A 27,692-nucleotide genomic window follows, 5' to 3' on the forward strand; every position below is an offset into this window, starting at 1 on the left:
GCCAACAGAGGCCACAGGTCTGAAACTGCCCATGGAAATACTAATTCATTTCCAATGAAACTTTTAATGGAAATACTATGCAAGGATAGGCATGCCATTAGTAATGAATTTTTAATGAGCAACATTTGTGCCTCTCATTACATGCTCAGCTAAAATAAATGATAAATATCACTATTTTCAATACAAATGCAAATTTGTAAAATTTATATGGTATTTTCCTTGCTGAAGGCTGCCATCTACTGGCTACTCTGCAATTGACTGTGATCCTCATGTATTTCCTTACCTAAGCTTCTGACTGAGAAGGGACCCTTAGTTTGCCAGTTGTTTAAGATCCTGCCATAAATGGTCTTGATCACATCAGCCATGAACCTAACCATGAAATGTACTTTTCTGTGCTCTTAAACTTGCAGGCCAGTGAGTTGTGGTAACACTCTGTGCTTTTAACTGTATTCCATTTCATATTTGCAAGATTGGCCTATTAAGTTTTCAAGGCAAATTCAACTGCAGGTTTTTAACAGGGTTTAACTAGCAATAGTAGAGTGAGGTTGCTTGGTCCCCATGTGGAGGTGGAGGTATTGTGCCTTCAATCACATTATAGGATCTACCAATCAATGCTTTTAATCCGTGAAACACAAATCAGTTAAAATGAATTAATCATTTTTAATAAGTACCAGAGTCCAATGAGGATTTTGGCAAAAGAAAAAATATGAGCAAAAGCATGCCTCTAATCAATGGCATCAAAATCTGATGATACCAACCAAAAATAACTTAAATATAAGTTTGAAGCAATAAGAAAGATTCTGAGTTGTTGCCTCATTTCTTTTGTATGTGCCAGAATGAAGCAAATTGCATTGTGGTCACACATTCTGATTGACATAAATGTGTCCAATTGAGGCAGAACCGTGGAGGAAAGTCTTTACCAAAGTCAATTCACATAAAATAGCCTGGACACAGAGTTGTAATTAATAGTTACCATAGCTCATCAAATTTTATGTATACTGTACAAATGGAGTTGTCATAGTTGATTAGGCAAACATTATATAAGCTATACTAATTGGCAGTCATGTAGAGTATAACAAATTTGCTTGGGTCTATGTTGTATTTTATACAAAGCTAAAGACCATGGTAATTGCAAATTCAGTTGTAATTTATATGGTACTCATGGGATATGGTTTTCATCTTTCATCAATCAGCAATGCATTCTGGAATGGATGTTTCAACATACAGAATAAGCAACATTCTATTTGTTCCCAGTTTCTTCTTGTTACACATTTTTATAAATAAAAACCTTTATAATTCATAGCATTCTCAGTAAAATATTTACAAACAATAATATTCAATGAATCATACTGTGCTGTTCCTGAATGATCATCTCAGGGTATATAGTATTGTGGCATTTGTTCCGACTATGAACCGGAATGGTCTCTGCACCGGCTGGTGGAGAGAGCACATGCACCTGGGTTGTGTTAACTAATCAGCCCAGGTGCTCAAAGATGTGTTCCTCTCCACAATTCAGGGCCGAGACCAGGAACACACACCTAGAGAGTGCATTCCTTTATTTAGTTTCTTTGTTTGCATGTTTGTCTGAGCACAACAAAATGTAAGTGAACAACTGCTAAAAAATAGGCGCAGTTATTTTAGTTTATTGTTTTTGCCTGGAACCCGTGAAGGGGAAGGGTGAAGGTGTTTGCTTATTTCATTTCGTGTTTGTGTTGGTGTCCTCTGTCTCCATGTGGCAACCAACGGTGTTTCCCAGAACTACCGCATCTCCCTCCCATGGGTGTCATGCTGGCGTGTGACAAGTAAACTGTATATTTGTCTCAATACATGCAGAAATACAGAAAGCCTGGAAAATACAATTCTTAAATAGGGAGTTTTCAGTCTGGATTTAGGAGTACAATGATTGAGATTTTCTATCATTAGGTGGATGACTGTGTCACAGTATAGGGTGTAGGAGGACCCCCACCCTCCTCCCCCCTCCCCCACTGAGCACAGACTAAAAGGAGAGACAGTGAGGACACTAAAATGAGTAGATTCTACAGCATGGGGAGTGTGGGGTTAATGGGTCACAAATACATGAGGAGGCCAAGTTGTTACGGACTTTGAAAGTTATGAGTACTCTTCAGGCCAATGAATATGTGATAGGAATGAAAAAAAAGGTTTTAGTATAATCAAACATGCCGACTTTTGTTTCAACTGTGCATTCAGGCATGGGAATGAGACATTGTAGTGGTCTATGACAATTTGTCTGGACCATTTTTTGTTGACGTTGGTTTGGAAAAATACTGTTAATAGCATAGGTCTGGGGCTGTCTTCCAAGACAATATGCCCAGTATAGCAACGGAAGATGTTGTAACATGTACCTTGTGGAGTCATTTCAATGTGTAACAAGAGTCATTATACACTGTCTGAACCTGTACTGAGGTCGATGTGCCTTATCCCTGGGGGGTTGGGTTATCTCTTCCATTCAAACACATGAAAGCACAATGATCACAAATAATACATGCTAACTCTGCTCAAACTAACATTTTTATTTATCTTTAAAAGCCCTTATTTTCTCTCAGTTCTGTCTTGGTTTTCATTTTAATATTCATGTTGTGCAGAAACAAATAACCCATTTTTCTTTAAACCAAGTCACTGATATGTCATGACTTATTTTACCACCCAATTGATCCATTCAATTAAATGACTGAATTTTTTAAAAAGATCAAGTTATTAGACTTTACACACCTCTGGCACTCTGATTGCTAAACCGCCCTGGTTCAGCTGGAAGTGCTATTACTCCACAGTCTTGAATTTAGTACAGACTGTACAATACATCACTGAGCATGACGGAGGAATGCATGACGGCTGACTGCTGGTATGGCCTTGACAGTTGAGTATTTTAAATAATGGTTTAGCTAGTGAGTATTTTACAGTCCAACATATAACCATGTGAAACATTGATCAAATTAAACCAATAAACCAATTAAATCTTTTAATGTTCCTTTCTTATTTTAGTGGAAACAGATTCTGCCTTTTGCTAAATTAGCATTGCATAAAATGCACATCCTTACTGCTTTAACTTCTAACAACCAAAGAAAATAATCTTTATGAAATACTCATAAGTTTAATCATGCAACAACGCTGTTGTTAATCACTATACATATTAACAAATAACCTCATGGTAGTTTAAATGAATAGTTTATGGTAAATGTGCAGTTTGATCACTAGGTAAGGTCACATCTATTCATACAAATTATGTCTTTTGTAGCTATTTTTCTGTCACCACCCCAAATCCAATGGCTGGGGTGAGAGGTGAAAAGATGGTTGAGAGGAATAGTTTGAAATGTTTGCTATTTAGAGGATGTTACCAAAATCATGTATGTAACTTGTCTTCCCCTAGTAATGTTACACAACAATCTACTGGGCCCCGGCTAAAGAACATGTTTCAAAATACACCAAGAAATCTGGAAAGCTCTCACTTACTTAGTAGTAATACCCATGCATATGAATGTGGGACATTTGTATTTATTTTATGTATATTCTTAGCATAACTGACACAGTAGCTACAGTTAACCAGACTGTCTAAACATTTATGTTGTAGCAAATGTAAATGCCTTTATATGGAATTTATGGCTGAACTGCTCATCATCCTACTGTTGTCCTCTTTGTTGGAAAATTCATCCTTGGAAAGTCTCTCAGACTAGTGATGGCAAGTAAAGACATATGGGGACTTAAATAATTATTCAATGGATGCAACAAAAATAACACTTTATACTCAATAACAAATGATACATTTCACAAATATGCCCCAGCATAACAGAATTTCCTGCTGGACAGATTTAAAATGGTCTTACGGTAAAATTGTATCTTAAATAGTGGCTTACACAGAAAATCTTGACTAAATAGCTATTTATAAAATCCCATTTTTAAGTGAATATGATCATATCTCTATGGAAATTTTATACTAGATGGAAGTTAATTCCTGCTGGTTATGTGAGGTACTGCACATTTAAGTGCTGAGCACGAATGCCCAAAGTTGGCTTTGTTCCCGCTTTACGAATAACATTTAATTGATAGTCAATTTTAGGTGTGAAATGTGCTAGAAATGTTGAAATTCACAAGATGTCACAAGATGGGATAATTGTAGCTGAAAGCACGTTCATGTTAGTTCAAATTGAAGTTCATTTGAAATTAATATTTCATGGATGTGTACGACACAGGTATGCCACTTTAAATAAACATAAGCAACCTTTTTGGATTTAAGTTGCTTTTATAAATCAAGCAAAAGCACAACCTGGGCCAAAGATCTTATGATTACGTTTCAGTTTAAATCCAAGAACATTTTTATAAATGAGGCCTCGACTAGATGTAACCAGATATTTTAATGTAACTAAATTTTCTTGAGGACATTAGAGATAGGCCTATACATTAAACATAATGTGACTCACCTACATAACTATTCATCATTCTCAAGCTGAGGTATTTTATCTCTTCTTGACTGGTTGTACCCACCCTCACTTGTTGGAGCAGGTCACAAGAATGCAATGACATAATAGGACTTCAGTTGTTAGGGTGAGTCATACCAACTCAAGTTCTTTCAGACTATAGAAAAAGAAAATGTTCCTTTTTCTTTGTTTCAGCTGCAGTAGCATCATTTCAGAAATATCCACCACTTTGTACATTTTAATATATATTTGACAAGCTCTTTTTCTCTGCTTGGCCTTGTTTTATTTGTCTTTTACAAGACTGCAAACATTTGGTGAGACTTCAGTACATTGTTAAAATGTATTACGTTCCTACTGTTAACGTTTTTGTGCACAGAATCCAATGTTCAGCACACTAGGTTCTTGGAATTGTATGCAAATGATCCCTATTCCAGTAGAATCACTACACATTTCAGCAAAACATTTTTTTTAGAGAAAACAATTGTAAATAGCATTTGTCACCAAAGGTTGTCCCAAATTAATGTTATATGAATATTACATTTATTGCATTTCTTGTGGTGAGTTCCAGTGAATGCAGTGTTGAACATTTGCCTTGATGCCTTGATCCACAATGAATGCTTAATGTGACTTGATGTCACGAGTGTGAGTACTGGCCACGCTAATGGTACAATTTTGCCCCCATCTGCAAAATTTTCCATATAATCATGTGCCATATATTATCTCTTTTATCTCGAATAATGTGTACACCTTTCAGGATTCTGGTCTCAGCAGGGATAATAATTTCAGAATTTACATTACTCTTGATGAAACCAAAACTGTGCTGTCGAAATATTAGTCTGAGTTGTCTTTCATGTATATGGGGAGTATCACTTTAAGAACAGTGGTTTATTACATCACAAGTCACTGAATATTTGAGTTAAACATGTCCACCCACATATGTGCTAATGTACAGAATGCCACGCATTACGCAAAGAGGATGCTTGTGCTCTTACCTTAATAACATAAAGCCTAGTGGAAAAATTTGGATTGTGCTCTCTCTGTAAAGCATTTAGGTATCTTTCTGCATGCAATCTGTATACTTTGATAATACTTATAAAATATATTTTACTTGAAGTCAGGGCTTTGACAAGGCAAATTGTAACTAATCTATTGCAATAGCTTTACATAACCAACAGAGTCAACAAAGGTCTAATTAATGGAATTTGTGTAAAGAACTGAAAAGGACAATTGCTGCTTCTTGTACTTGCACAGTGCTGCTGACCATTAATGTTTCCTTCCTACTTTGAATACCAAGGGACTTTTAAAACAACTACCAAATACAGAGAATACAATCCAGCAGAACTAGGGGTGGAACACACTATTGTCTGAGAGACAGGAAGTGGGAAGTACATTGGAACAATCATTGCCTACCAACCAAAACAAGAATACCGACAACTTTGTAATTAAGAGAGCCTTACTCATTGCACTCCTCGCTGCATCAGTGATGTGCATTAGTACTGTGTTAAATATCTGCTCTCTTACTGTTCAGGGGACTTCAGAGCCCACAAACTATATTTCTGATTACCGGGTCAGTATGTCTATCAAAAACCACGGAATGCTGTCAGGCAATATTTACATATTTCAAGCACCTTTGAGTATGCCCTAATTCTTAGCATATACTCTGTGCTATATAGGAAATAGTGTGCCAAAATTTCCTGTTATGCCAACAAATGTTGTCGGTAATCTCGGAAAGAACGGATTAAATAAAATGTAGTGACTATGAGGAAACTACCAGGAAAGTAAAACATGAATGGGGAATAGCTATTGAGAACTGGGCTACAACTTTGAAAAGAAAAAAGCCGCATGTAACAGGAGAGCCATAGCTTGAATAAACAGTGCAAAATAAATAAAATAAAAAAGAAATCATGTTTCTTATTAGGAAAGGTGCTTGAGCCTGTACAATCTGTAAAATATAGCCAACTTCTACCCAAAGCCCAGCACAGTATTTTTCCATTTTCTTGTGCCGGCTTGTTAAAATCAAAAAAAAAATTTTTTGAAACAAAAACCGGTAGTGTGAAATGCCCATGCTGAAATTTTCGGGGGCGGTGTCTGGTAATTTTCCTTTATGCGCATCAGCTCCTGTCTACTACTTATTTTGCCTCATCACTTAGGGCTAGTAGCCCATTTGAAGGTTTGCAGAGACAGAGCATTTGTAGTATACTTCACCAAACAGAGAAATACGGTTGGCCGGTGTGCATCTTTAACTGAGGTACGTAGCAACATTACTTTTTCAGAAGGTTGAACAGCTTCGCACAGTAATACTCAGCTAGTAGAATTGGTGCCGTTTGCTATTTTAATCGTTACATTTATCATACTCTATGTTCCGTTTTGAACAAAATGGCTCGAAAAGCCATTCTGATAAACGGAGAAAATAAGGTAGGGTGCTTAACTTGTAATTTTGCGCAGATCTCTGAGCTGATCAAAATCGCTTCATACATAGACTAAAATGTGTTATTATTGCTACAGGCATCCTTCTGCCATGCAGTGTGTGCTATTTGTTTTTAAGACATTATTTAGAGTCGGTCACGATTAGTCTAATCATGTGAACATGAAATGGTACATGGCAGACTTTCACATGATAAAACGGGATATTGTCCTATTTTATCATGTGAAATTATCAAGAGATTTAAATTCAGTTGTTAATTTCACGACGAGTATTTGAGTTTGTTTCTGAAGGATATACAGTATTCTGTATACTTTTTTTATTAGGCTATTGGCCCGTTTGTCTTTACCAATGTCTTACTGTGTGTGTTCTATATTTTAATGATGTGCAATTTTTATTAATTGTTGACTAAATTCTGTGGAAATTCCGCCCACACGAAGATTTCCAAGCTTTAAAAATAGCATGGACATGCCTGGAGCATTGGGGTGGAGTGGTTCTCATAAAAAAAAAAAAAAAACTATTACCAAGTGTACTGCCAAATAATAGTGTACTGCCAAATTAGATTCCAGATACCAGCAGGAAATGCCTTATTATGCAACATATTCTCCTTTTATTTGGATCGTGCCAAAGCTTTTCGTGTCTCCTTAAGAGGAATTGGTTAGGAGTATAGGGCTTCATGAAACTGGATTTAAAGGGTGTGTCTACACATTTTCTCAAATTATGTAACAAATATGGTGGTTTCAAACACCCTTTGTATTTTAAAATGCATGAAGTATAATTTTATGTATTTTTTATTTCTTAAAAACCTGCAGGATACAAGTACCTTTCTGAGCAATGGCTGACCCGTGGAAAGAAGCAATGGAGCATGCTATAATTGTGGCCAGGAAAGCAGGACAGGTGAGTGTAACTGCTGTTTTTTATATTCAAAGTATTAATACTTTTTGGATTATCATGACATCCTGTAGTCTTCAGACAAGAATACAACAGGCTAAATTCATTTGAAGATAATACATTCAGTATTTATATGTCCATCTGTTTCTGTTTGTGTGAAGTTAGGGTTCTCAGGAAATGTACATTCTTTAGAGTCTGAAATCACTGGTAACTGAATATGGCAGTGGTTGCAGGCAATCATCGTGTCGCCAAGCTTACTGGCTGATAATCTTGGTATATTATTTGAAAACTGTTCTAAATATTAATTGAATTAACTCTGCATTTAAAAAAGGTCAGAGACCTAGACTGAAAGTTTGCATGTTTGCAGTCCATGCTTGGTAAATGTGTCAAATTAATGAGTGGGTGATTTCTAAAGTTATAATTAAGTGTGGAAAAATGTGGCATACATAATTGGTGTGGCTTGTGACCTAGAGTGATGAAAAGTTTCTCCTATGCAGCCAGACACTATGAATAATCAATGAGTCTATTTCAGTGCTCATTAAACAATTCTGTGAAAAGTCAGGCAAAAATCCTGTTTTGCCATGGTTTAAATGGGTGTAGCTGGGTGTGGCTAGGAATGGAGAACTATGAACAGTGCTTTCTGCTCATGGTCATTCCACATGTCATCCATCTTACCCGCTTATGCCTGGTCAGGGTCATTAGGGGCTGGAGTCTATCCCAGCATGCACTGGGTGAGAGTCAGGAAGAAACCCTGGAAAGGTTGCCAATCCATCACCAACACCATTCTTCACCTACTCCATTCCTTCACATACTACTGGCAATTTAGACGCCCCAATTAACCTGGCCTGCATGTCTTTGGAATGTGGGAGGAAACCAGAGTACCTGGAGGAAACCCATATAGACATGGGCATATTAAAATTATTTTACGGCATTAGCAACGTAAAAAAACCTTATTTTCATGTTGGCTGTATGAAAGAAAATGGAATTCACATGTTCTGTTAGACGTATTACTGAAAGCATAATAAGACTGTAGCTCTTTTTATTATTTCCTATAGGTTATCAGGGATGCTCTGCAGAATGAAGTCAAGGTCATGACCAAGAGCTCCTCTGTGGACCTGGTCACCAAGACAGACCAGAGGGTGGAGAAGCTGATCATCGGCTATGTCAAGGAGAAGTTCCCCACACACAGGTGAGACTAAAGTCAGGACTCCACCACCCATGCATCTGTGTAACAGAGAGATGATTGACATATGCCTGGTGTCCCTTTTCAGGTCTCTGTACCAATGTTGATTTTATTGACCTATGACCTGCTATCTCACTCTTTTCATTTTAGCTTCATTGGGGAGGAGTCTGTAGCTGCTGGAGAGCCCTGTATACTGACTGACAACCCAACCTGGATCATCGACCCAGTGGATGGCACCACAAACTTTGTACATGGGTATGACAATGTCATTAATATAGGCGTGGCCATTAAAAATAAATTTAGCTATGAAAATAATGCCTATATCAAATGATTTTGCAGTTGCTAACCATTTCAACCAGAAATAAACAATTTCAATGACTGTTTCCCAAATGTTCAGGGTTTTTTTTTTTTTCCAAATCTGCATAAATGTATATTCAACTACCTTTTTTTTTTTTTTTTTGAAGTATCCTCAGTTTATTATTTTTGAGTATTGAAATTTATTTCTAATGATTCTACTGTATAATCGCTCTTGACTCAATGGCAGATTCCCATTTGTTGCGGTGTCCATTGGCTTTGCAGTAAACAAAGAGGTGAGTGCACATTTATCACAGACCATGGAAAAATATTCTCCATAGTAATATATAGCACATTGTATGGAAGCTGTGGCACATTAAGATCCTGTGAATTATGTTTTGAAATATTGAAACTTTTTTTGTAATTTCAGCTGGAGTTTGGTGTGGTGTACAGCTGCGTAGAGGATAAGATGTACACTGGTAGGAAAGGGAAAGGGGCCTACTGTGATGGAGAAAAGCTGGAGGTGTCTGACAGAAAAGGTGAGAGAGTGTATTTCCTTCTATATTCCTTACCACCCTCGTGAAAATTCTAGCTAACAGCCTAAGATGCAATCCACCGGAAAAACAACTTCTGCTCTAGCTTGATACCATCTGGAAATTGGTGATAGTCTCTCTTGCTATCTCAACCATCTTTTGGAAAGCTTGACTGTCTCCAAAACCAAGTTAAACTAGCTGGACCAGCTTTATCACAGACTGAACAGACAGAGGCTGGTTAATTGCATGAAAAAGCTTAAAATAAATAGCAATTAAGCTGAATTAAATGCACTATTAGGAATTTTACTTGTTTTGCAAGCAATATTACAAGTATTGTGAACGGTACTTTCTGTTGGTGCTGTATACAGCCCATTGCTGTAGATTTACAATAGGTATTGTGTGAATTGTTTAAGGCTCATGAAATATTTCAGCAATCATCCTTTACTGTAATCCAGAATACAGTAATGTTCCATTAGCACAAAAATGGACCAATCAGCTTACACTCATGTTAACTGATTTTCTTTGTTTGTTTGTTCTTACCACAGCCAGTTGAAGGTGCAATTAATCTTAAATTTTTATAGATGTTTTAGTTGTTTAGTAGATTATTGTAGCATTGCAGCCCACCAAAGTGACAGCCTAACTGCTCCACTAACGGTGAAATCATTTTTAGTCCAGTGGTTAGTGTTTCTGCCTCTCCTCCTGTAGACTTGTGTTGGAGCATCTCCAGATCCCATTGCAGTCAGGAGATGAGGCGTGGCTTCGATGAACTGTGGAGTGCCCTAGTGGTGTGGCAGCTTGTAGAAAATAAATGATTTATGTTAACTAATGATTTTGAGTAATGTTTACTAATGTTTAGTGTGTTAAACTTAAAATGTCTACTCTATTCAATTTAGACATTAAGTATGTACTGCTTAACCAGTTATGTTTCACCAAATGTAAAAACTTGGTCTAAGGCAACACGTTTACAATTTTCTAGTAAAGTCAACTAATCTGGGATTAGAGTACAGTGTTTCTGTCGTCAAATCAGGAGAGAATGGGCAAGCATGTGCTCCTCTCCAAAGCATGTGATGTCCGTTGCATGCTAAACAATGAAGAACAAACTTAGGATATTTACCAATAAATGCAGCTTCTCTGCCTCCAGTATTTCTTCTGCAACTGTTATAATAGTGTTATGACAGCAAGTGATGCCTCATCAAGTAATTTTGACTCGGTATTTAACATTTGCATGCAAACATTCAGTAAATTATTATAAATTATAATTTACAATGTAGGTGCTATTTGTGGTAGATGTGGACATAGCACAGGAGGAAAGAACATGTCCAACCAATTTTGGCTAAAGTCGGTTATGACTAACAGTATCATTATTGGATTAAGCTCATCTCATGTAAGTGCAGATACAGAACTTGCACGTCCACTCTTACCACTTGTTCTTTTGTCTTTGCATTCCCTGAAATCATATGTAGGAAATTCAGTAAATACGTGGAGAGGTGTACACTACATGAACTCATATCGCTGTTGTCACCTTGTGTTTTGTTGTAGAAATGGAAAGATCCATGATCATCAGTGAGCTGGGCTCTAACAGAGACCATGAGACTGTCAGCAAGATCTTCTCCACAATGCAGAAAATCCTGTGCATCCCAGTCCATGGGTAGGCCAAAGAAACATGATCTGTAGGTGTTCTCTCTTTCCCTCATCAGTGCCTCTCCCTCACCAGTACCTCTCTCCCTATTCAGGCTGCGTGGATCGGGCACAGCAGCCACCAACATGTGCATGGTGGCATCGGGAGCAGTCGAGGCCTTCTTTGAGATTGGAATCCACTGCTGGGACATTGCTGCTGGGGCTGTCATTGTTACTGAGGCAGGGGGTGTTCTGATGGATGTAGATGGTAAGATAATACGTTGAAGTTGGGGGTTCAGTTGGGGCATGACTAGCTAGTGTTTTTATATGGATGATGTATGGACAAGATTTCAAAATTAGTTATCAGAGTAACAATGTTGAGAACACTTATTTTAGTTACCACCAATTATTTATTTTAGTTGTAATAAATAATTGACGATGTAAACATTCTAAACTCTATTTTCCAGGAGGGCCATTTGACTTGATGTCTAGAAGAATGGTGTCAGCAAACAACCGAACGATTGCCGAACGTATCATTAAGGAGATTGAAATATTTCCCGCTGAAAGAGACGATGTTGTTAAAAAATGAGGAGTTTACATTCTAATTATTTTTCAGAAGCAGTTTGATACTGTGTATTTCTTGTATGTTTTTACCTTTATAATATACTATAATACAAACTATTATGCTATGCCAGTAATGAGAAAGTTTAAACACAAATATGTCTGAATTGAAAGATAAAGAAAAAACGAGTTTGTCCAGAGCCTTACCACGGTCCTTTCTGTTGTAATTTGTAGAAGAACCACCATTATATAATTCTGTACTTTTTTGAAAATGAGTGTGAAATCATGGAAGACGTTTGTATTTTTATAACTTCATTGTGACCAAAATGTATTAAATGTTAAAATGTTAAGAACAGCTATGTTTTTTCCATGGAGCAATGCATTATGAGATTAATAGCTCTCTGACTCCAAATTCTCCATTTTTTAGAGGGGATTAATTGTCCTCCATTCTCCTTAAGGACTTTAAACCCAAGATATTTACACGGTAGAGTCAAATTGCTTATGTAGTAGTGCCAAAACAATGTCACAAATAAGGATGCTTCAATAAGGGGAGTGCCTACGTGGTCATAACAGGTATTTCCCAGGTTTAGTTTGAAAAGATCTGCACATTTCCCAATGCTTGCAACATTGTAGGGCCTACCTTCAAGTAATTACCCTGAGGAGATAGGGTATCATTTTGATTGATATGCTTTGCTAAAATGTTAAGAAATTGTCACCATAATAGTTAAATTCTAACCTGGTCTTGCTTTAGCTAAGTCCGGATAACTAGATTTTCCTGGTTGAATACAGGCTAAATAAAAAAAAAAAATTTTTTTAAGTATTTGGGGATTGTATAAACTAAAGGTTGGATGCATTAAGCTTCTACCTTATACCAAACATGCTTTTGCTGAATGACATTTTGATGTACACAGTTTTACACAACGCAATCATGCACAGTCATGATATAGCTCAATGAATTCTTCATGTTTAAATTAATGGTTAGGGTACAAAAGCAAGTTTAGTACTGTGGCAGCTGCAAAGAAGACCACAGGAGCTGGAAAGAGGAAGGTGTATTACACAAATTACCATATTTGCTCAATAACCTTTGCTAAAGCAGTTGTGTTGTGGCTTTAGTCAAAATGGTCTAAGGGAGAATATGAAATTATAACTGGACTTGTGTATGATGCAAGTAGAAGTGTGTGACAGGATTTGTACATAGTGTGAATCAACAGTTTCATATGTAAATGAAAGCTATTCAGCATCTTTACAATTTCATATGAAAAATACTGATGCTGGGATTCAATCATATTTGTCTTTATGCTTGACTAACAATTTAAAGTAAAAATAATATTTTTTTGTCCCACCATCACAGTATGGCAAGTCAATGAAGAAAATATGTAATTCCTGTATTTACTTAAGTCAGAATAAGAACCAAGACTAAATCCAGGCGATAATCTTAAATAATCAAATCCTACGAAAGTCAGATCCTGTAAACTGTTAGATTAGCTGTGTACACATACCTGGGAAGGTAATGTAGCATAGTACATACACATAGAGGGGTGGTAGATGCACCTGTGATCCAAAAAGTAGCTTTTTTGGGCATTCTTTAAGTCCAGTGAAGGGGGTGGTGAATATACAGAGCCTTCCTCTAAAATATTGAACTTGGAACTTGAGGTCAGTATGAGTCTTCAGTCTCTTAACTCTACAAATCACAATCACTGTGCACTGCTACTCCTGCTCCCTGGACCCTATTGGTAACATTAAGCCATAGAGACAATATCTAAGACGAGAGTTCTCCCTAGTGGCGTAAATGTGCATCACACAGAATAAATTTACATTGTAGAGGATGGATCATCCTATTCTTAAATAACTACACTGTATGAGCTTGTGCTTACGTCACAATTTCACAAAATGGTGAAAAATAAGATAAATGTGAAAGCATCATATGACCAAGTATAGTGATGTAGAAGAGATGCCATTGAAAATTAGAAAGAATAAAATTGATTTTTTAAACAAATTGCAGTATTTAGCTATGCAGGGGTGACATAGCTCGGGAGGTAAGACCGGTTGTCTGGCAGTCGGAGGGTTGCCGGTTCGATCCCCCACCCTGGGCATGTCGAAGTGTCCCTGAGCAAGACACCTAACCCCTAATTGCTCTGGTGAATGTGAGGCATCAATTGTAAAGTGCTTTGGATAAAAGCGCTATATAAATGCAAAGCTTATACAGCTTTTCACAATTTAACTTATCCAACTTGAATTGTGAACAGTGCTATCGCCGTGCCTCTCATATATTTGTGTGTTTGCTAATCAGCTGTGGCTCTTTATATAATATTGGGAAAATTTGGATGCCATCCACCAAGTTACGGCTTGGCAGCTCCAGACCTATAGAGCACTGACAGTCTGGCACTTTTCAGAGTATTATATTTTATCTTACAAACGTAATGTACTGTATGTTTCTGGGTCAGATAAAATTTAGGTAAATAATAATTAATTTTACAATCAAAAAAAATTGTGAACACAGTTTTCTAAACAAAGTAATAATAATAATAATAATAATAATAATAATAATAATAATAATAATAATAATAGCAGCATTGGATGCAGGCAGTTGTTCTAACAAATGGTGTAGCCATTTTTCCTTTTTAAGTGTAACTGCTGAATTGCAGATTATTTCTACCGTAAATAATTGCCATTTCACACTTTGATGTTACACATAAATTGACCACGTTCAGCAAGATGAAAAAACACAGGGCCTAGTAACAGTAAATACTTTAGGAAACAGTGGGTAGCATTGCGTTAGAATATAGTTTGTTTAATTTGTGAGCTGAGATTTTGCAATTAATGCTTTACTGCCAGTGCTTTTTATGCGTGATTACCATGGTATGTTTATACGTTGAAAACGTGTTTTACGATGAGATATCATATGTCTCATGACTGCATTGTCACTGCGACACGACACGTCACGCAGATCAGAAAAAAATTCCGTACGCAGAAACAGGTATTTTCAAACCTATTAAGTAGGATGAGATCATTTTTTAAAGTTACTTAACTTTAGGCGGTTTACGGTAGGTAGTCTAGTTCCATAATGCTTTGCGCCAAAGATTTGCATTTGCGCGCGAGAACTGAGTTGTCTTGCTTTAAGTAACAAAACAATGACAATTATAAACAGAATACGTGCTTTATTGGTCTGTTACGAGTATGATTTGTAATAATATATTGTGCAAGTACAGTTAGTGTGTAATTAATAGAAGCGTATCAATTTTCTGACTAACGGTAATTTTAAAATGTTGGCAGTCTAAAATATGGACAGAAAACACTCAAACCTGGTTTGTATATGAGCTAACGTTACATAAATTTAGCTATTTTAAAGTAACGTAGACGCTGGTGACATAACGCTATCTTTAGCCAGTCAACTAGCTAGTTAATTTGGTCATGTTCTACATGCAATTTCGGATTTATCGATATTGAACAAGGATGGTTGTTGACAGTATGTGGCTAGGTCATGTTAGCGGATAACGTTATCTGCTAACGTTATTGCTAGAGATGCGTTATGCTATTCTAGTTGTAATATGTTGTAAAACACGTAGCTCCTGCTTGGACTTGTTTCGCGCTCAATGTTATCTGTAATTTAATGTCTTTCTTCATTTATTTTCAGCGCAGGCCACCACCAAGACTTCGTTACTTCAAAAGTAATGAAAGGTGAAATTTCTGGGTCGCCGCGGAATATTTTAGCTGCTTAAGTTATCATAAATTTACTTGAGCTATATACATGTTAACTGACGCTATATACATGTTAACTGACGCTAACGTCAACATCAAGAAAATGTATTGTTACCGTAAAGAATTCCGGACTTGATTACATTCTGGACAGATGGGACGAAATCTGTCGCTGCTACTGTCGTTGCACTTTGGACGCTAGCGATGCCGGAGTCCGCTGTCCTAAAATGTCTTACCGTGAGTGCCTGACCCCCAAGCGTGAAAAATGTTACCAATGCGCCACAATTATATCGAGAAATAGCATTTTGAAAAAACAAAACAAAATAATATGCTGTCACTGCATTTAGAGCAAAACATTTCGGCGTTGGTTGTGTCGAAAGTGGTGCGAGGCGTAAGAGCGATAGATTCGCTTGCAGTCACATCTGTCCAGAATGTAAACAAGTGCGACTCTTCGCGGTAAGAAGACATATTTCGACAACGTAACATGTTTGCTAACCTTAAGCAGATATAAACCTTTTCGTCATTAGCTAGCGACCTATGTCTTTATTTAGCAAGATGTATTGAAAGGAACGAGTTGAGTTTAATTGCAGTATATCACTCAAATCTCAATTTTATTGTTTCAGGTCGTGTTCATATCAAAAGGGAAATGTTGTGCGCAACATCGCTGCCTGCTTTGACGAGCTGGGTGGGTACTTTGACAAGAAAAACAAGGTGGAAATATTTGGTATATCCCTAAAGTGTATGGCGAGACTGGCTTACAACTATATCATTACCAAAACTAACATTACCCATTTCCTCTGATATATTGTGGAGCGATGTTAGGGCTTTACTGTGCTCCAATTTAAGGAGCATTTGCTTCTGAAAATTGACGTATGGTAGCTGGGAAATATAATTTAGGACTACAATCTCGTTGAGCCCTTGTATCATATAAAAGACAGTTGGTGAATGGATATTTGCAAATGTCTTTCTGAGGAAATTGCACCCTTATGTTGAGTGTGCTTTTGTGCTTGCAGAATCTTCATCTGATACAGGGTGTGAGCTGTCTCCACTGCCCAAGACCAGGACCCTATCAGAAGATGCAGAGGTGGGGAACTTGCACATATTGCATGCAGAATTATGTCCCTCCTCTTCAAACTACATCTTGTTTTAACTTCCATCTTTACCACCGAAACACCTACCACCTAACCTTTTTCCTAGATCAGGATATGGTATTCCTGGTAATTTTAGATATTTCATCTTAGGGCTTCTCGTAGTATGCATGTATTCAGGATTTTTATTTTGGTTCATTAACTTAGCATAGTTAATTACTTTAGTAATATTACATCGATACTTGTTGGCCTGAGAATGTTGTTATCCAGGTCTGGGGTTGTTGCATTTGCAAATTAGCACATTTGTTAATAGCTGTACCTCTTGAACAAATTCAGCATTGTTTTTTCAAACTTAAGTATTTAGTTACCCAGTTAATTTGTCTAGACCACATTGTGCAAGTTACATGTCAGTAAGCCTGAAGTCACTTTCAACATGAATCTCTTTCTTTAATGATAAACATGAGCAAATGTTTAAATTACTTGATTTTAAAACAAATTAAGATATCACTTGATTCAATATAACTGCATATATTCTACCAGGTAAAGCGCTTTACTAATTAAAATTATTGAAGCATTTTTGTGGTCTGAATACATCCACTGCCTTTTGAATTTTTGTTCAAATTCTGGGGAAACAAAAGGAGAAGGTGCTTGTAAAATGATACTGATAATGTCCCCATCTTCAGGTGCTAAGTATAATGTTGCTACCAGTAACGGAGACTTCTGAGAATCCAGTGTGCAGTGAGAGTAAGTACAAACGGCCACCTGAAGGCCATTACTGAACTTTGAGAACCACTGATTTAAGTCCTATTGAAGCAATAAATTAGCTAGGAAGCTTTCTTCTTTTCATCTACTGCGGCTAAACCAGTGATTATACAGTGGCCCAGAATTTGAAATTGAGATTCCTCATTTAGTGCATTTATGCCGAACTCTTCAAGGAATATTGAAGATCAGCAGTTTAGTTCAACTTCTTTTTTAATCATCTCATTTGCTGTTATAACAGAGAGTCCATCTGAAGAGTTTGTCCCAGAGAATATATCAAGCCCAGTAGGTCTGGCAGCAGAAAACGATGATGGACACGGGGAAGGGAGAGAGAGGGTTTCTCCCCTGCTTTTTGAGACAGAGGGTGAAGTTCCAGCGAGCGATGCTGTGAAGACTGCACTGTCTAAGAAAGCACAGTTGACCAGAAAGGATTTTGATGAGTATGATCAATATTGCTCATATTTTTGTGTTCTAGAATTGCAATGTGAAAAACCATGGCCACATTTCTGCTATACTGAATCCAAGCACAAGTTTTACAGTACTGTAATGGCAGTTTATTCATCGTAATTAAATAATTTAGATGAAGTTTTTATTGCATTACTGTGACTATTGGCATGACTGCACTGGTGTTACTTGGTTGTATGGTCTTGGTCTCATGAATAGTGCAAAACCTTTTAGAGGAATCTTATATATGCTTTGACATTGAATGTAGATTCAGTTAAATAAAGACAACATGTACTAATAATTTTTCTTTACTTAAGGTCCAGTGAAAGTGAGATGGAATCTCCTCCAACACAATTTGTTTTAGGGAAACATCCAAAAGCTCCAACTGGCGGCAAAGAGCAAAGAAAGGCATCCTGGTGAGCCCTCATAAGTGTCTTAGCCAAAGCATATCTCAATTTTAGTGATGATTATGTCACTGCATTCAATTTACCTTTCGTGAGAAAGATCCACATTTACCATTTCTGGCTGTTTTTGGTTATGGAAAGGGTCCAACCTCTCTGGGTAACTGGACTAAGTTTTCCAGGTTCCCCAATCGTACAATATGAAGAAATTGTTGAAAGTACTTTGATATACTGTAGTAACTTCTGGCGCAAAACACATTGTTCTAGTGGAAGAAGTATGGCAAATGTTGCAGTTTTGTGGAGGGACATTGCGAAAGGTCAGTTAAGTGTGGAAATGTATTACTCAGATTGCTTATTTTATGAGTGCTAGAATTTTAACAAAATTTTGACGCCATCTCTTTGAAAGGCAGTTTATTTTTTGTATGTAAATTAAAAAATAAATCTGATTTGTATCAGTCTGAGGTTATAAAATATTTCTTATCTGTGCATAATTTCAGTCCAGGTTCAAGTGATGAGGAGTTTCTGTCCTTGCAAAGTAAGAAGATGTGTGTGACCCCAGTTGAACCATCGCAGAATATCCCATCTTCAGATGAGATGAGAGTAGCTGCATCTAAGTGAGTCTGTGCTTCCAATCACGTGAGGGAAATAATAGATTTGGGGTAACTCGAAAATAAAAACTGACCAGAGGACAGCATGTTCGTTTATTCATTTAATTTATTGTCACCAAATAATTTTGTTAATCAAATGAGGCCGCAATGGAAAACGATTGGTTTATGGTTCCCTTGAATAGCCTAGGTTGTTTGGGACACTCCCTCCACTCAATCAGTCTGAAAACTTACGCGCAAGGGTAGTGTACTGCAAAAACATTTATTTTGCATGAATTTGCTTAACCTACTTGAATTATGTTATTTATTTTCCACACTGTTATGCTCTAGAGCTGAGTGTTCTAATCAGAATTCAACATATTTGCACACCAACCAAATTGTTTCAGGGATTATGAAGGTGAGCCATCAGCTGCACCTGTGAAATCGAAGGATCACCTACACCTCAAACAGTATGGAAACAAAATTGTGTCATCCGAGGTCAAGCCATTAAAAGAAGGAAGAGAATGTTCAGCCTTCATCCTAAAACTGAAAGATACTGGTTGGTCAAAGTCAGTTGGGTAAGTGGATGTCATTTGTCCGTTTTTTTAAATGAGTGATAACTTAATGTACATAATAGCTGCTTAAAACTGGAAGAGCTGGAGATGTTTAACAGGGAGAATTAGCTATTTGTGAGGCAATTACAGTTTTATAATGTTCTTAGAAAATACAAAGCCGTGTCAAGCAGGTAGGCTACAGACACTGTTTATTCCATTCCTAAAATAAATTTTCATATTTACCTCACAAAATCACACAAGGCAGCTCCAGTGTCTTCTGTGTGTGAAGACTCATATTTGTGAAATAATTGGAGGGAACAGTTTTTCAAAATATTTATTAAAAGAAATTGCGCCAGAAACAAAGGGTCTTGCATAAGAACGTTGTAACCTTTTGCGTGCTTTTGTCTGGGAATGCTGCTGCGTTTGATCATGCTAGATCCATGGTGGATGATTCCCGTAAATCTTACTAGGAAAATTGAATCTGGCTTCTTTCACACATGACACCGACATGAAAAATGGCCAGAACATGTACGGGTTAAGATGTGCGTGAGAAAGGGCTTGTATTATACTGTGTTATATTGTTTTTGAACATCTGGCAAAGCACACATCACTATTTGGTGTTTTTCATTTTACAGTTGCATATTCAATCACATTCAATAACAGTTTTATTTTTTAAGTTTTAGGAAAAAGACATCACTTGTTCCGGTTTCTCCGCAATTAGAAGCCGACGAAGACTTTATGATACTGGAAGATGAAAATCTGAAAAGTCCACGTTGGTTTTCTATTCCAAGGAGGACGGAATTAAAGAAAAATAAGCTTCTACAGGAAGATGATACAGAGGCAGTAAAACATAACAAAGAGGGGAATGTAGCAGAAGTAGCAGCAGATGAAAACCATAGTCTGCCTCAAAGTTCAGTGAATAAGCAAAAGCACAGTAAGAGTGCCAAGCGCAAGAAAACCAATGAACTTACCACTGTTGACCAGAAGACAAAAGGAAAAAGAATAAAGGGTGTTGATAAAAAACATTCAGACATTCCTGTCACTGTACAATCAAAGACCCCACAGAAATGTTTGGAAGGTCTGGCAGAGGTGGTTGGTCATACAGAGATGCAAGTTGCTGACATTGCAGAGGAAGATGAAGATGTTCCTTCACCATGTTCGGCAAGCAGCATTGAAACTTATGAACAAGGTACGACATTTGTCCCATCCATTTTTCCCCACAGATAAGCAGGCTAGAGATAAAGAGATTTATAGTAATGTCAGTCGTGAATTCCGTTTGACAATGCATTATGATGCATATTGTATAGGGCCCAAACAGGGCCACTAGCATACAAGATTTTAGGTATTAAACTCATATTACTAGACATCTCAAAACACCATCATTGTAAAGGTAACTTGGCTAGCTTACTGTTGTGATGAAACATGACTGCTTTTGCCAATTATTTGCTTGTAATTGGCTGATGCTAAAAATAAACTTGAATTTGCACATTAAAAGTTTCTTTCAGAAAAGTCTGCTGATTCTCAGGAACAGCTGCAGAACTATTGAACTCCATGCTCATGTTGCACAAACGTGTTTGCTTAAATTCATTTTCTATGTAGAATTATAGCGTAGCATATATTTTAGCACATAAGGTTATACTGTTAGGTCTGGTGACTTTTTTTCCTGTTTTTATTTACATAGCTGACAAGAAAAATAAGAAGACAAATGTGAAACAGAAAGAGAAATGTCTAAAAGGATCTAGGAAGAAACCTGTGAGTCAGATGAAGGGTCAAGAGGTGGTGCCATCAAGTAAGCCTGCGACTGATAATGAGGTAGCCCCAGAAGACCATAAACTGAGCAACAGGAAGAGACACAAGCCTGTATCTAATTGTCCTGTTAACCAAGAAGAGCAGACCGACATATTCAACAATGAAATCCGCAGCTCAGTATCGGAAAAGAAAACGAAACCAAGCAAAGCCGTGGAGTCAACAATCCCAGAAACAATCCCGTCTTCTGCTGCAGAACAAGCGGTGGCTCAGGATATTGACAGCATGCAACCAAAACCGACATCCGTTTATAGAGCCGGGGAAAAGAAACGGGCCTCAAAGAAAAACTTGGGAAGCCGCAGACACTCAAGGAAATTAAAAAAAACAGTGACAGAAGTCCTTGGTCTGTCAGAAGAATGTGAGGAGGGAGTGGTAAATGGAGGTGATGACGACCAAGGATACAACGATCCCTCACCTTATCCAGATCAACGCTGTGCTCCCACTCCAGGTAAAGTTAGAAATGAACTAATATGTGTTTTCGCAGGCATATAGTGGCGTGTTAACATTGCTATGTTTGTCATGCTCAGTGGTCTGGGAAATACTGATAGATATGTAATAAAAGTTTTGTCTACTTTTCTGCTATTTTCCATTGTAGAGAAGAAACAGAAGAAGTATAAAGAGAAACTAAGGAGTAAACTCTCAGAAAAATCTGTAAATCTTGAGAGTGACAGGGTGGGTACATCCCTGACTGTCTCTGAGAATGAAGCACAACAGAAATGTCATGAAATGGGCAAAAGGAGGAGACAGAAGCCTGGATCCTGGTGGCTTGTTAACCAAGAGGAACAGAACGGTATGTGCTACTACAGTGAAATGCGTAGCTCAGGTTCAAACAGGAGAAAGGAGCCAGACAAAACTCAGGAGCCATCAGAACCAATCTTATCTCCTGCAGAACATTCAGTCACTCCGGATATCAGCCAGATACACCCAAGGTGTACAGTACATCCAGTCATATAGCAGGGCAATGGGCCCAAATCCAAATGAAAAAGTATGTAATACCTGTTGTACTCAGAAGTTGAAGAAAACTGTCGGTAGTCCCCAGTCTGCCGGAAGGCTCTGATGAATTAACGGTTTATTGAGGTGTGAAGACCAGGGGTATAGCTATTGGAGATACATGATAATGTCTAGGCAATTGGCAGATAATAGTTTGAAGCAAACTTATTGGTATTGGCTGGTAAGCTAAGAATATGGTAGATAAGATGATGCAGTATACGTTGTGATGCTCCGCTGTAAATAAAATACTGAAAGTATCCTGAAATGAAAAGAAACCCAAATGTACTGGATTGTTATTTTTTTAATGTGTTGTCTCGGCTCACATTTTAGGAAGCCCTAATATTGCTTTGATATTGGTGGCTGGAAACATGTTAATTAGCTAAAATGCCTAGAAACCTATGAGAAAAGAAAATGTATTGTACCTGATTATCTTCATGGCTTAATCCTACAGGGAAGCAGAGTCAAAGGCAAGCCCCTGCCCGGCACGCAATACCTGACTGGCCTCGACAGCCCACACACCGGAGCCATACAAGTCACGCTCAAAGTCCCTTGCTAGAGAAACAACAGAGAACTCCTCTTGGCCCGCTGGAAGGTGAAGAATCTGAGGTCCTTGCTAAAAGCTCTTCTCGACAGCACCACCATCAAAAAACCTCAAAGAAACGCACAGCTAAAGTTCTACCAAAACCACGTGGGGCTCCAAAATCATCTAAAAAAACTTTAAGAAACAGTGCCGATATCCTGAATTCTGCAAAGCCTCGGGACAACTCCCTCCAAACCTTTATAAGGCGAAACAATTTGCTCGCACCGAGGAATATCAGAACGTCTTTGGCCTCTTTTGGTTCCATTTTCACCCCAGTCAGTAAAAAAACTACCCCAAATGCCAGACGCGGTGTCTCAAGGAAATCTGTCGGCTTACCCATAATAGAATTGCCTTCCTGGGGGGAGCAATACGTTTCTGCCAGCCATGGTAGACCTAGTTGTGATTACTGTCAAGGTGCCGGTGACTACCTTACAAATGACCAAAATGCCAACTGTGTGAGCACAGGGCCCAGAGCAGGTATTAGCCCAAGCTGTCCCAGTGCAAAATCCCCTGCCATGGCAACACATTTAAAACAGAGTGGACCCAGGAATCTGACTGTGGACAATGGAGGGATGCACCAGTGCGATGAACTGCTGTGTGAAGTTGATGTGTAGGTCTAGTCCCTTCTGTTAACCTATTCTGTGCTGATATCTTCTGCTGCACTGTAAAGTTGTATAAATGCTAATTTTGTTTTTCTTTTTTTAGTTGTAAAGGCTTTAAGAGTGGCCCATCCTCAATGATGGAAGTTGAAGAAAAAAGTACGTACATGCATTTCTTGTCTTCACACCTAGTTTGTTTCACTCAGAAACCATACTTGTTTGCAAAGCAGTTGCTTTGATATGTTAATTTTTTGGCGGTGATGTAATTGCATTGGGGACTGAATTTAACAGTATAAAGGAGATCTCTGCTATGCGTGGTGGTCTCTAGTCTTTCACAGAATTTGGTCTACGAAATATTTATGCAGTGTGAAACCAGGCACATTTAGTTTTAGCAGGGTACAGACTGGAGGTGACATCTGGTGACCTGACATATCTGGCTTCAGGACACTCTGTCTTCTCCAGATACCAATTTAAAAATATTTTCAAAATAAGTGTCTGCTGCACATACATGCTGCAGTCTTTCATTGTTTGCAGTTCATTGGAGAAAGCAACAGTAATACATGGAAAGGGAGAGCGTAATGTTTAAGGTGTATTTTTTTCATCTGTATATTTTCCACCCAAATAAAAAAAATGCTGTAGGAGAATGGTTAGCACACTAGTATATTTGGCACATATATACTACTAAAGGTGAATTCACGTCACATCTTGTGTAAAATTGATCCTACAGCAAACCTGTTTTATAAAAATTAAGTTGATTTGAAAGTGCACTATGATGCTGATAATATAAAATGAACTTGGTGGGAAATTAAACCTTTGTCAATGTCAATCAATAGACCTATAATCTGATATATTTTTAATTTTAGGCTACTGTTTTAAAAAGTAATCTTTTTAATATTCCAGCTGTGCCATCGAGTCTGAACGTTCCCCATATTCTGTCAGAGATTCAGATGTGTGGGCCGCCACTAAGGCCTATGGCCTTGCTGATGGAAGACAGGCAGGACCTTGTTAAGTGGCTCAAAAATGTTTGGCCCTCTCCAGGTCAGAATGTTCCCCCTCTCATTCACATTTGCTGTATAATTCTGCTCTATATTTTAGTTGTAAAGTGAGGTTGTTTTAAAGAGTGATATGAATATTATATGTTAAATGTTAATATTTTTGTACTTAAGTTAGCTTTTGGAATTTAAATTAATCTTACTGAGTGGTAGACTGTGCTTTTTGGCATTGAATATGCTATATAATTTCACACCAAGGGTTCTCTAGAAAAGAAAAGCAAAATGTACACTACTGCCATATTTTAACTTGAGTGTTTATTAAGGACTGGACATGAATTTCTCTGACAAACCAAAGAAACGGTCTCTGTTTCAGACACACCAAGTACAAGTTAAACAATAGTGTCCCACCATTCCTTTTCATTGTGCTGGTTTTCTGTGTGTTTTCTTTATGTACTGGATTATTGTTATTGTAAAATCATATTTCACTAACATTCCAGATGGTGCTGAGGTAATCACCCCTGAACACTTCCAGTGGTTTGCATACCGTGGAAGAGCCATGGGATACAGGACTGATTTGCTTTATGACACGTTTTCTAATGGAAAGATTCTGCTTGGCTCTTATATGAAAAAGCCTCTGCAGGTGGATAACAATGCAATATATGTGAGTAGTCCAAAAAAAAAAACTCATTTGTCTTGTCACATCCTGTTTCCATAAATGAATCACCTGTCACATTAGAAATCAGTTTCATGCAGTCAGGGCATGCTAGACATGCTCTGCATGACCAATAGCCTTTCATTTAACACACTGCAGGCCATCTGTATGTTATGGTCGAACTCTAAATTAACTGCACATCACTACTAGAGGTGCACATAATTTGCAGGTGTTGAAATACCGGTGTAGAAGGGTAATACTATATGAAATGGCCATTTTATCAGTGTAGTCACAACTTGCATGTTTTTCTGTCATATAAGACTCTTGTTTGTCAGTGATAAATAATACTGGAAAATCAATTTGTTCATTTTTTATCTGAAGTAAATTATTATTTAGAGGTTGAGTTCAGGAATATGCAGATAATAGCAACAAACATGTACCTTAAGCAGTGTGTTTTCATATAAACACACTGCTTAAATACTGCATTTTTGAAATTTGACCAGTGCATTTCCTTTTTGGTCTGTTTTAGGTTTACAACATACTGACAAGTACTGTTTGTGTAACTATTAATGGAGTGAAGACGGATCTTTCCTCTGGAGAAACATTTATGGTTCCCTGTGGTAAGCTGTATTCTACTCTGATGTTTTAGAAGTAATTTAAAATAGCCATCTGTGTTTCCCATTCTGGAAATGATTCCCCCCCCCCCCCCCCCCTCCTGTATGACAGGGCATGCATATGGAATGCGCAATCTCACGGCAGAACCTGCTGTGCTTCTGTACCACCGGATGCTGGCAGAAAACTGTGAGAGCGGGGAGGAAGAAAGGAGCACGTAATGTGCTGGGAAATGCTATTCAGATCACAAGCCTCGTTCTCCCTGTGGTGCCCATTTGAGGATAGCCTTTTGTTCACAGGTGGCATTCCTTTAATAGCACGGCTACTTGCGGTAATACTATATCTGGGAGTTGTGAAATATTTAAGTTAGGGGATGGCAGTGCTTTATGCAATTAATACAATGCTTCATTACTGTGTTGCGGCAAATGCAGTTTTCTGTCAGGTGGTCTTAACTGCACCAGTATGCACTGGCTTACTTTGTGGGGGTGGGACAGGGAAGTTGATGTGAAATTACCTTCTCTGCTTTAATTGAAAGCCAGTTTGAGCATTATAAAGTTATTTTAAAGATGCGCCATAACAGTTAATATAACATTTCAGTGTCTTTCACATGTATAGTAGTGTTTTGAATTTTAAAACAAGCAGATATTTGCATCCTGGTGAGCTAAGGATATGATAGCAAATATGGCTTGTTCACTTGTCAGGGGATTGGGTGTAATGGGCTGTAAACTGCTGGCAAGCAAAATGTATACTGTTTAGCTTTTCTGAACTTTTTTTTCTTTTTTTTTTCTTTTAGTCACAGAGCAACCTGAGTTTGTTCTGTGACTAGTTTATAGCTTTTAGGATTTAAAGTCATTGAATGTCGCCATAATGTAGCCTTCACCACAACTTGTGTTCAGCCAGGGCCAGATGAAAGAACTTGGGTGAAGTATTACAGAGTTTGGTTAACCTTTTAAAACTGTATCCAGGATACATGAAGTTACAGATTAGTCGTAGATTTGTGTCCCTATAAAATTCTGTTTTCCTTTATTAATGCATTAGATTGTGGAGAGGCTAGTTGTGGCTTATAGTTGATATGTTGTCCAATGCTTAGTTGTAGTTGCGTTACCATTAAATGTAACTATAATCATTTATACAGTTAAAAGTATTGGTACAGTGACACAATTTTTGTTGTATTGGATCTGTACTCCAAGATATTAGATCTGAAATAAACAAATGAATTAGGAGGTTAAAGTTCAGACTCCGCTTTAATTAGGAGGCAGCTACATCCATATTGGTGTAAATGTATGAACTGCAGCCATTTTTATGCATAGGCCCCCATTTTAGGGGAGCAAAAATAACCGAACAATTGACTGCTGTTTTTTGGGCAGCTGCATCATTAGTTTATGCACACGAAAGCTAAGAAAATGTTGAGAGGTAAAAACATTGGGTGCCTCAATACTTAACTGTATTTTGTAATAATTTGCAATGTGATAATTATTTTTATTTTTGTAATTGTGTGAAAAGTCTCTTAAAGAGTGTGTCTAACATCCCTGTCTTGTATTTTGTAATTTTGATGATAAACATGTTGGAACGTTATGTCTCATGTTATGATGAAAACATTATTTTAAAGTTTGCTCAGACACATGTCACACACAGTAATAACAGAACAAACATTGATTTAACTGATTTTACAATCTCAAAGTGCTGTACAATAGTGTGCAATAAAACAATCGCAGTAGGTAAGGAAGAAACAGGAAAAATCAATACTTATAAAAATCTGGATACGCAGAACCTTGAAAGGAAGCTCAGAAGAGGCGGGCATTGGAACCAGATTTCAAAGAGGACAGGCTGGGCTTCCCTGGGGTGCCTGGGAAGCGCATTCTGCAGATGTGGGGTGACAGAACACAAAGTGTGATACCCCATGGAGCACAGCTTGGTCATGGCACATGCGTTTGCATGGTGACCTCAGTCATGTGACTGCAAGAAGGAGCCAGAGGCTGTTTCAGCTCCGATGAACTCTGTGTC

General features: G+C 37.7%; 2 protein-coding genes across 3 annotated transcripts; both read left to right on the plus strand.

Annotated features, from left to right (window-relative positions):
- The first annotated feature begins 6,527 nt into the window (after positions 1–6,527).
- Positions 6,528–12,329, plus strand: LOC118226570 (inositol monophosphatase 1-like). Its single transcript, XM_035416327.1, has 9 exons — positions 6,528–6,678; positions 7,665–7,749; positions 8,799–8,932; positions 9,077–9,181; positions 9,471–9,516; positions 9,651–9,759; positions 11,293–11,401; positions 11,487–11,638; positions 11,838–12,329. Exons 2-9 carry the CDS (start codon positions 7,687–7,689, stop codon positions 11,957–11,959), a joined length of 840 nt encoding a protein of 279 aa, XP_035272218.1. The 5' UTR covers positions 6,528–6,678; positions 7,665–7,686; the 3' UTR covers positions 11,960–12,329.
- Positions 12,330–15,017: 2,688 nt separating this feature from the next.
- si:ch211-161h7.4 lies at positions 15,018–27,263 on the plus strand. 2 transcript variants are annotated; one of them, XM_035412245.1, is made up of 18 exons: positions 15,018–15,236; positions 15,566–15,609; positions 16,251–16,312; positions 16,641–16,711; positions 17,399–17,459; positions 17,716–17,914; positions 18,236–18,334; positions 18,817–18,933; positions 19,311–19,481; positions 20,135–20,646; positions 21,139–21,711; positions 21,859–22,053; positions 22,705–23,443; positions 23,539–23,591; positions 24,333–24,470; positions 24,922–25,085; positions 25,606–25,696; positions 25,803–27,263. In XM_035412245.1, exons 1-18 carry the CDS (start codon positions 15,213–15,215, stop codon positions 25,907–25,909), a joined length of 3,420 nt encoding a protein of 1,139 aa, XP_035268136.1. In that variant the 5' UTR covers positions 15,018–15,212; the 3' UTR covers positions 25,910–27,263. The 2 variants fall into 2 exon arrangements, with proteins under 2 accessions (XP_035268136.1, XP_035268137.1); XM_035412246.1 differs by having other exon boundaries at positions 15,571–15,609.
- The last annotated feature ends 429 nt before the right edge of the window (positions 27,264–27,692 follow it).

Source organism: Anguilla anguilla, chromosome 4 (assembly GCF_013347855.1).
Source record: "Anguilla anguilla isolate fAngAng1 chromosome 4, fAngAng1.pri, whole genome shotgun sequence".
Lineage (NCBI taxonomy): Eukaryota > Metazoa > Chordata > Actinopteri > Anguilliformes > Anguillidae > Anguilla > Anguilla anguilla.

Bases quoted from the DNA above. Each gene is read 5' to 3' on its own strand.
- LOC118226570 (XM_035416327.1), top strand. From the start codon at position 7,687: ATGGCTGACCCGTGGAAAGAAGCAATGGAGCATGCTATAATTGTGGCC. The intron at 8,933-9,076 runs GTGAGACTAAAG...TTTTCATTTTAG, and splicing joins GAGAAGTTCCCCACACACAG to CTTCATTGGGGAGGAGTCTG. The intron at 11,402-11,486 runs GTAGGCCAAAGA...CTCCCTATTCAG, and splicing joins CTGTGCATCCCAGTCCATGG to GCTGCGTGGATCGGGCACAG.
- si:ch211-161h7.4 (XM_035412245.1), top strand. From the start codon at position 15,213: ATGGACAGAAAACACTCAAACCTG. The intron at 16,313-16,640 runs GTGGGTACTTTG...TTGTGCTTGCAG, and splicing joins TGCCTGCTTTGACGAGCTGG to AATCTTCATCTGATACAGGG. The intron at 23,444-23,538 runs GTAGGTCTAGTC...TTCTTTTTTTAG, and splicing joins CTGCTGTGTGAAGTTGATGT to TTGTAAAGGCTTTAAGAGTG.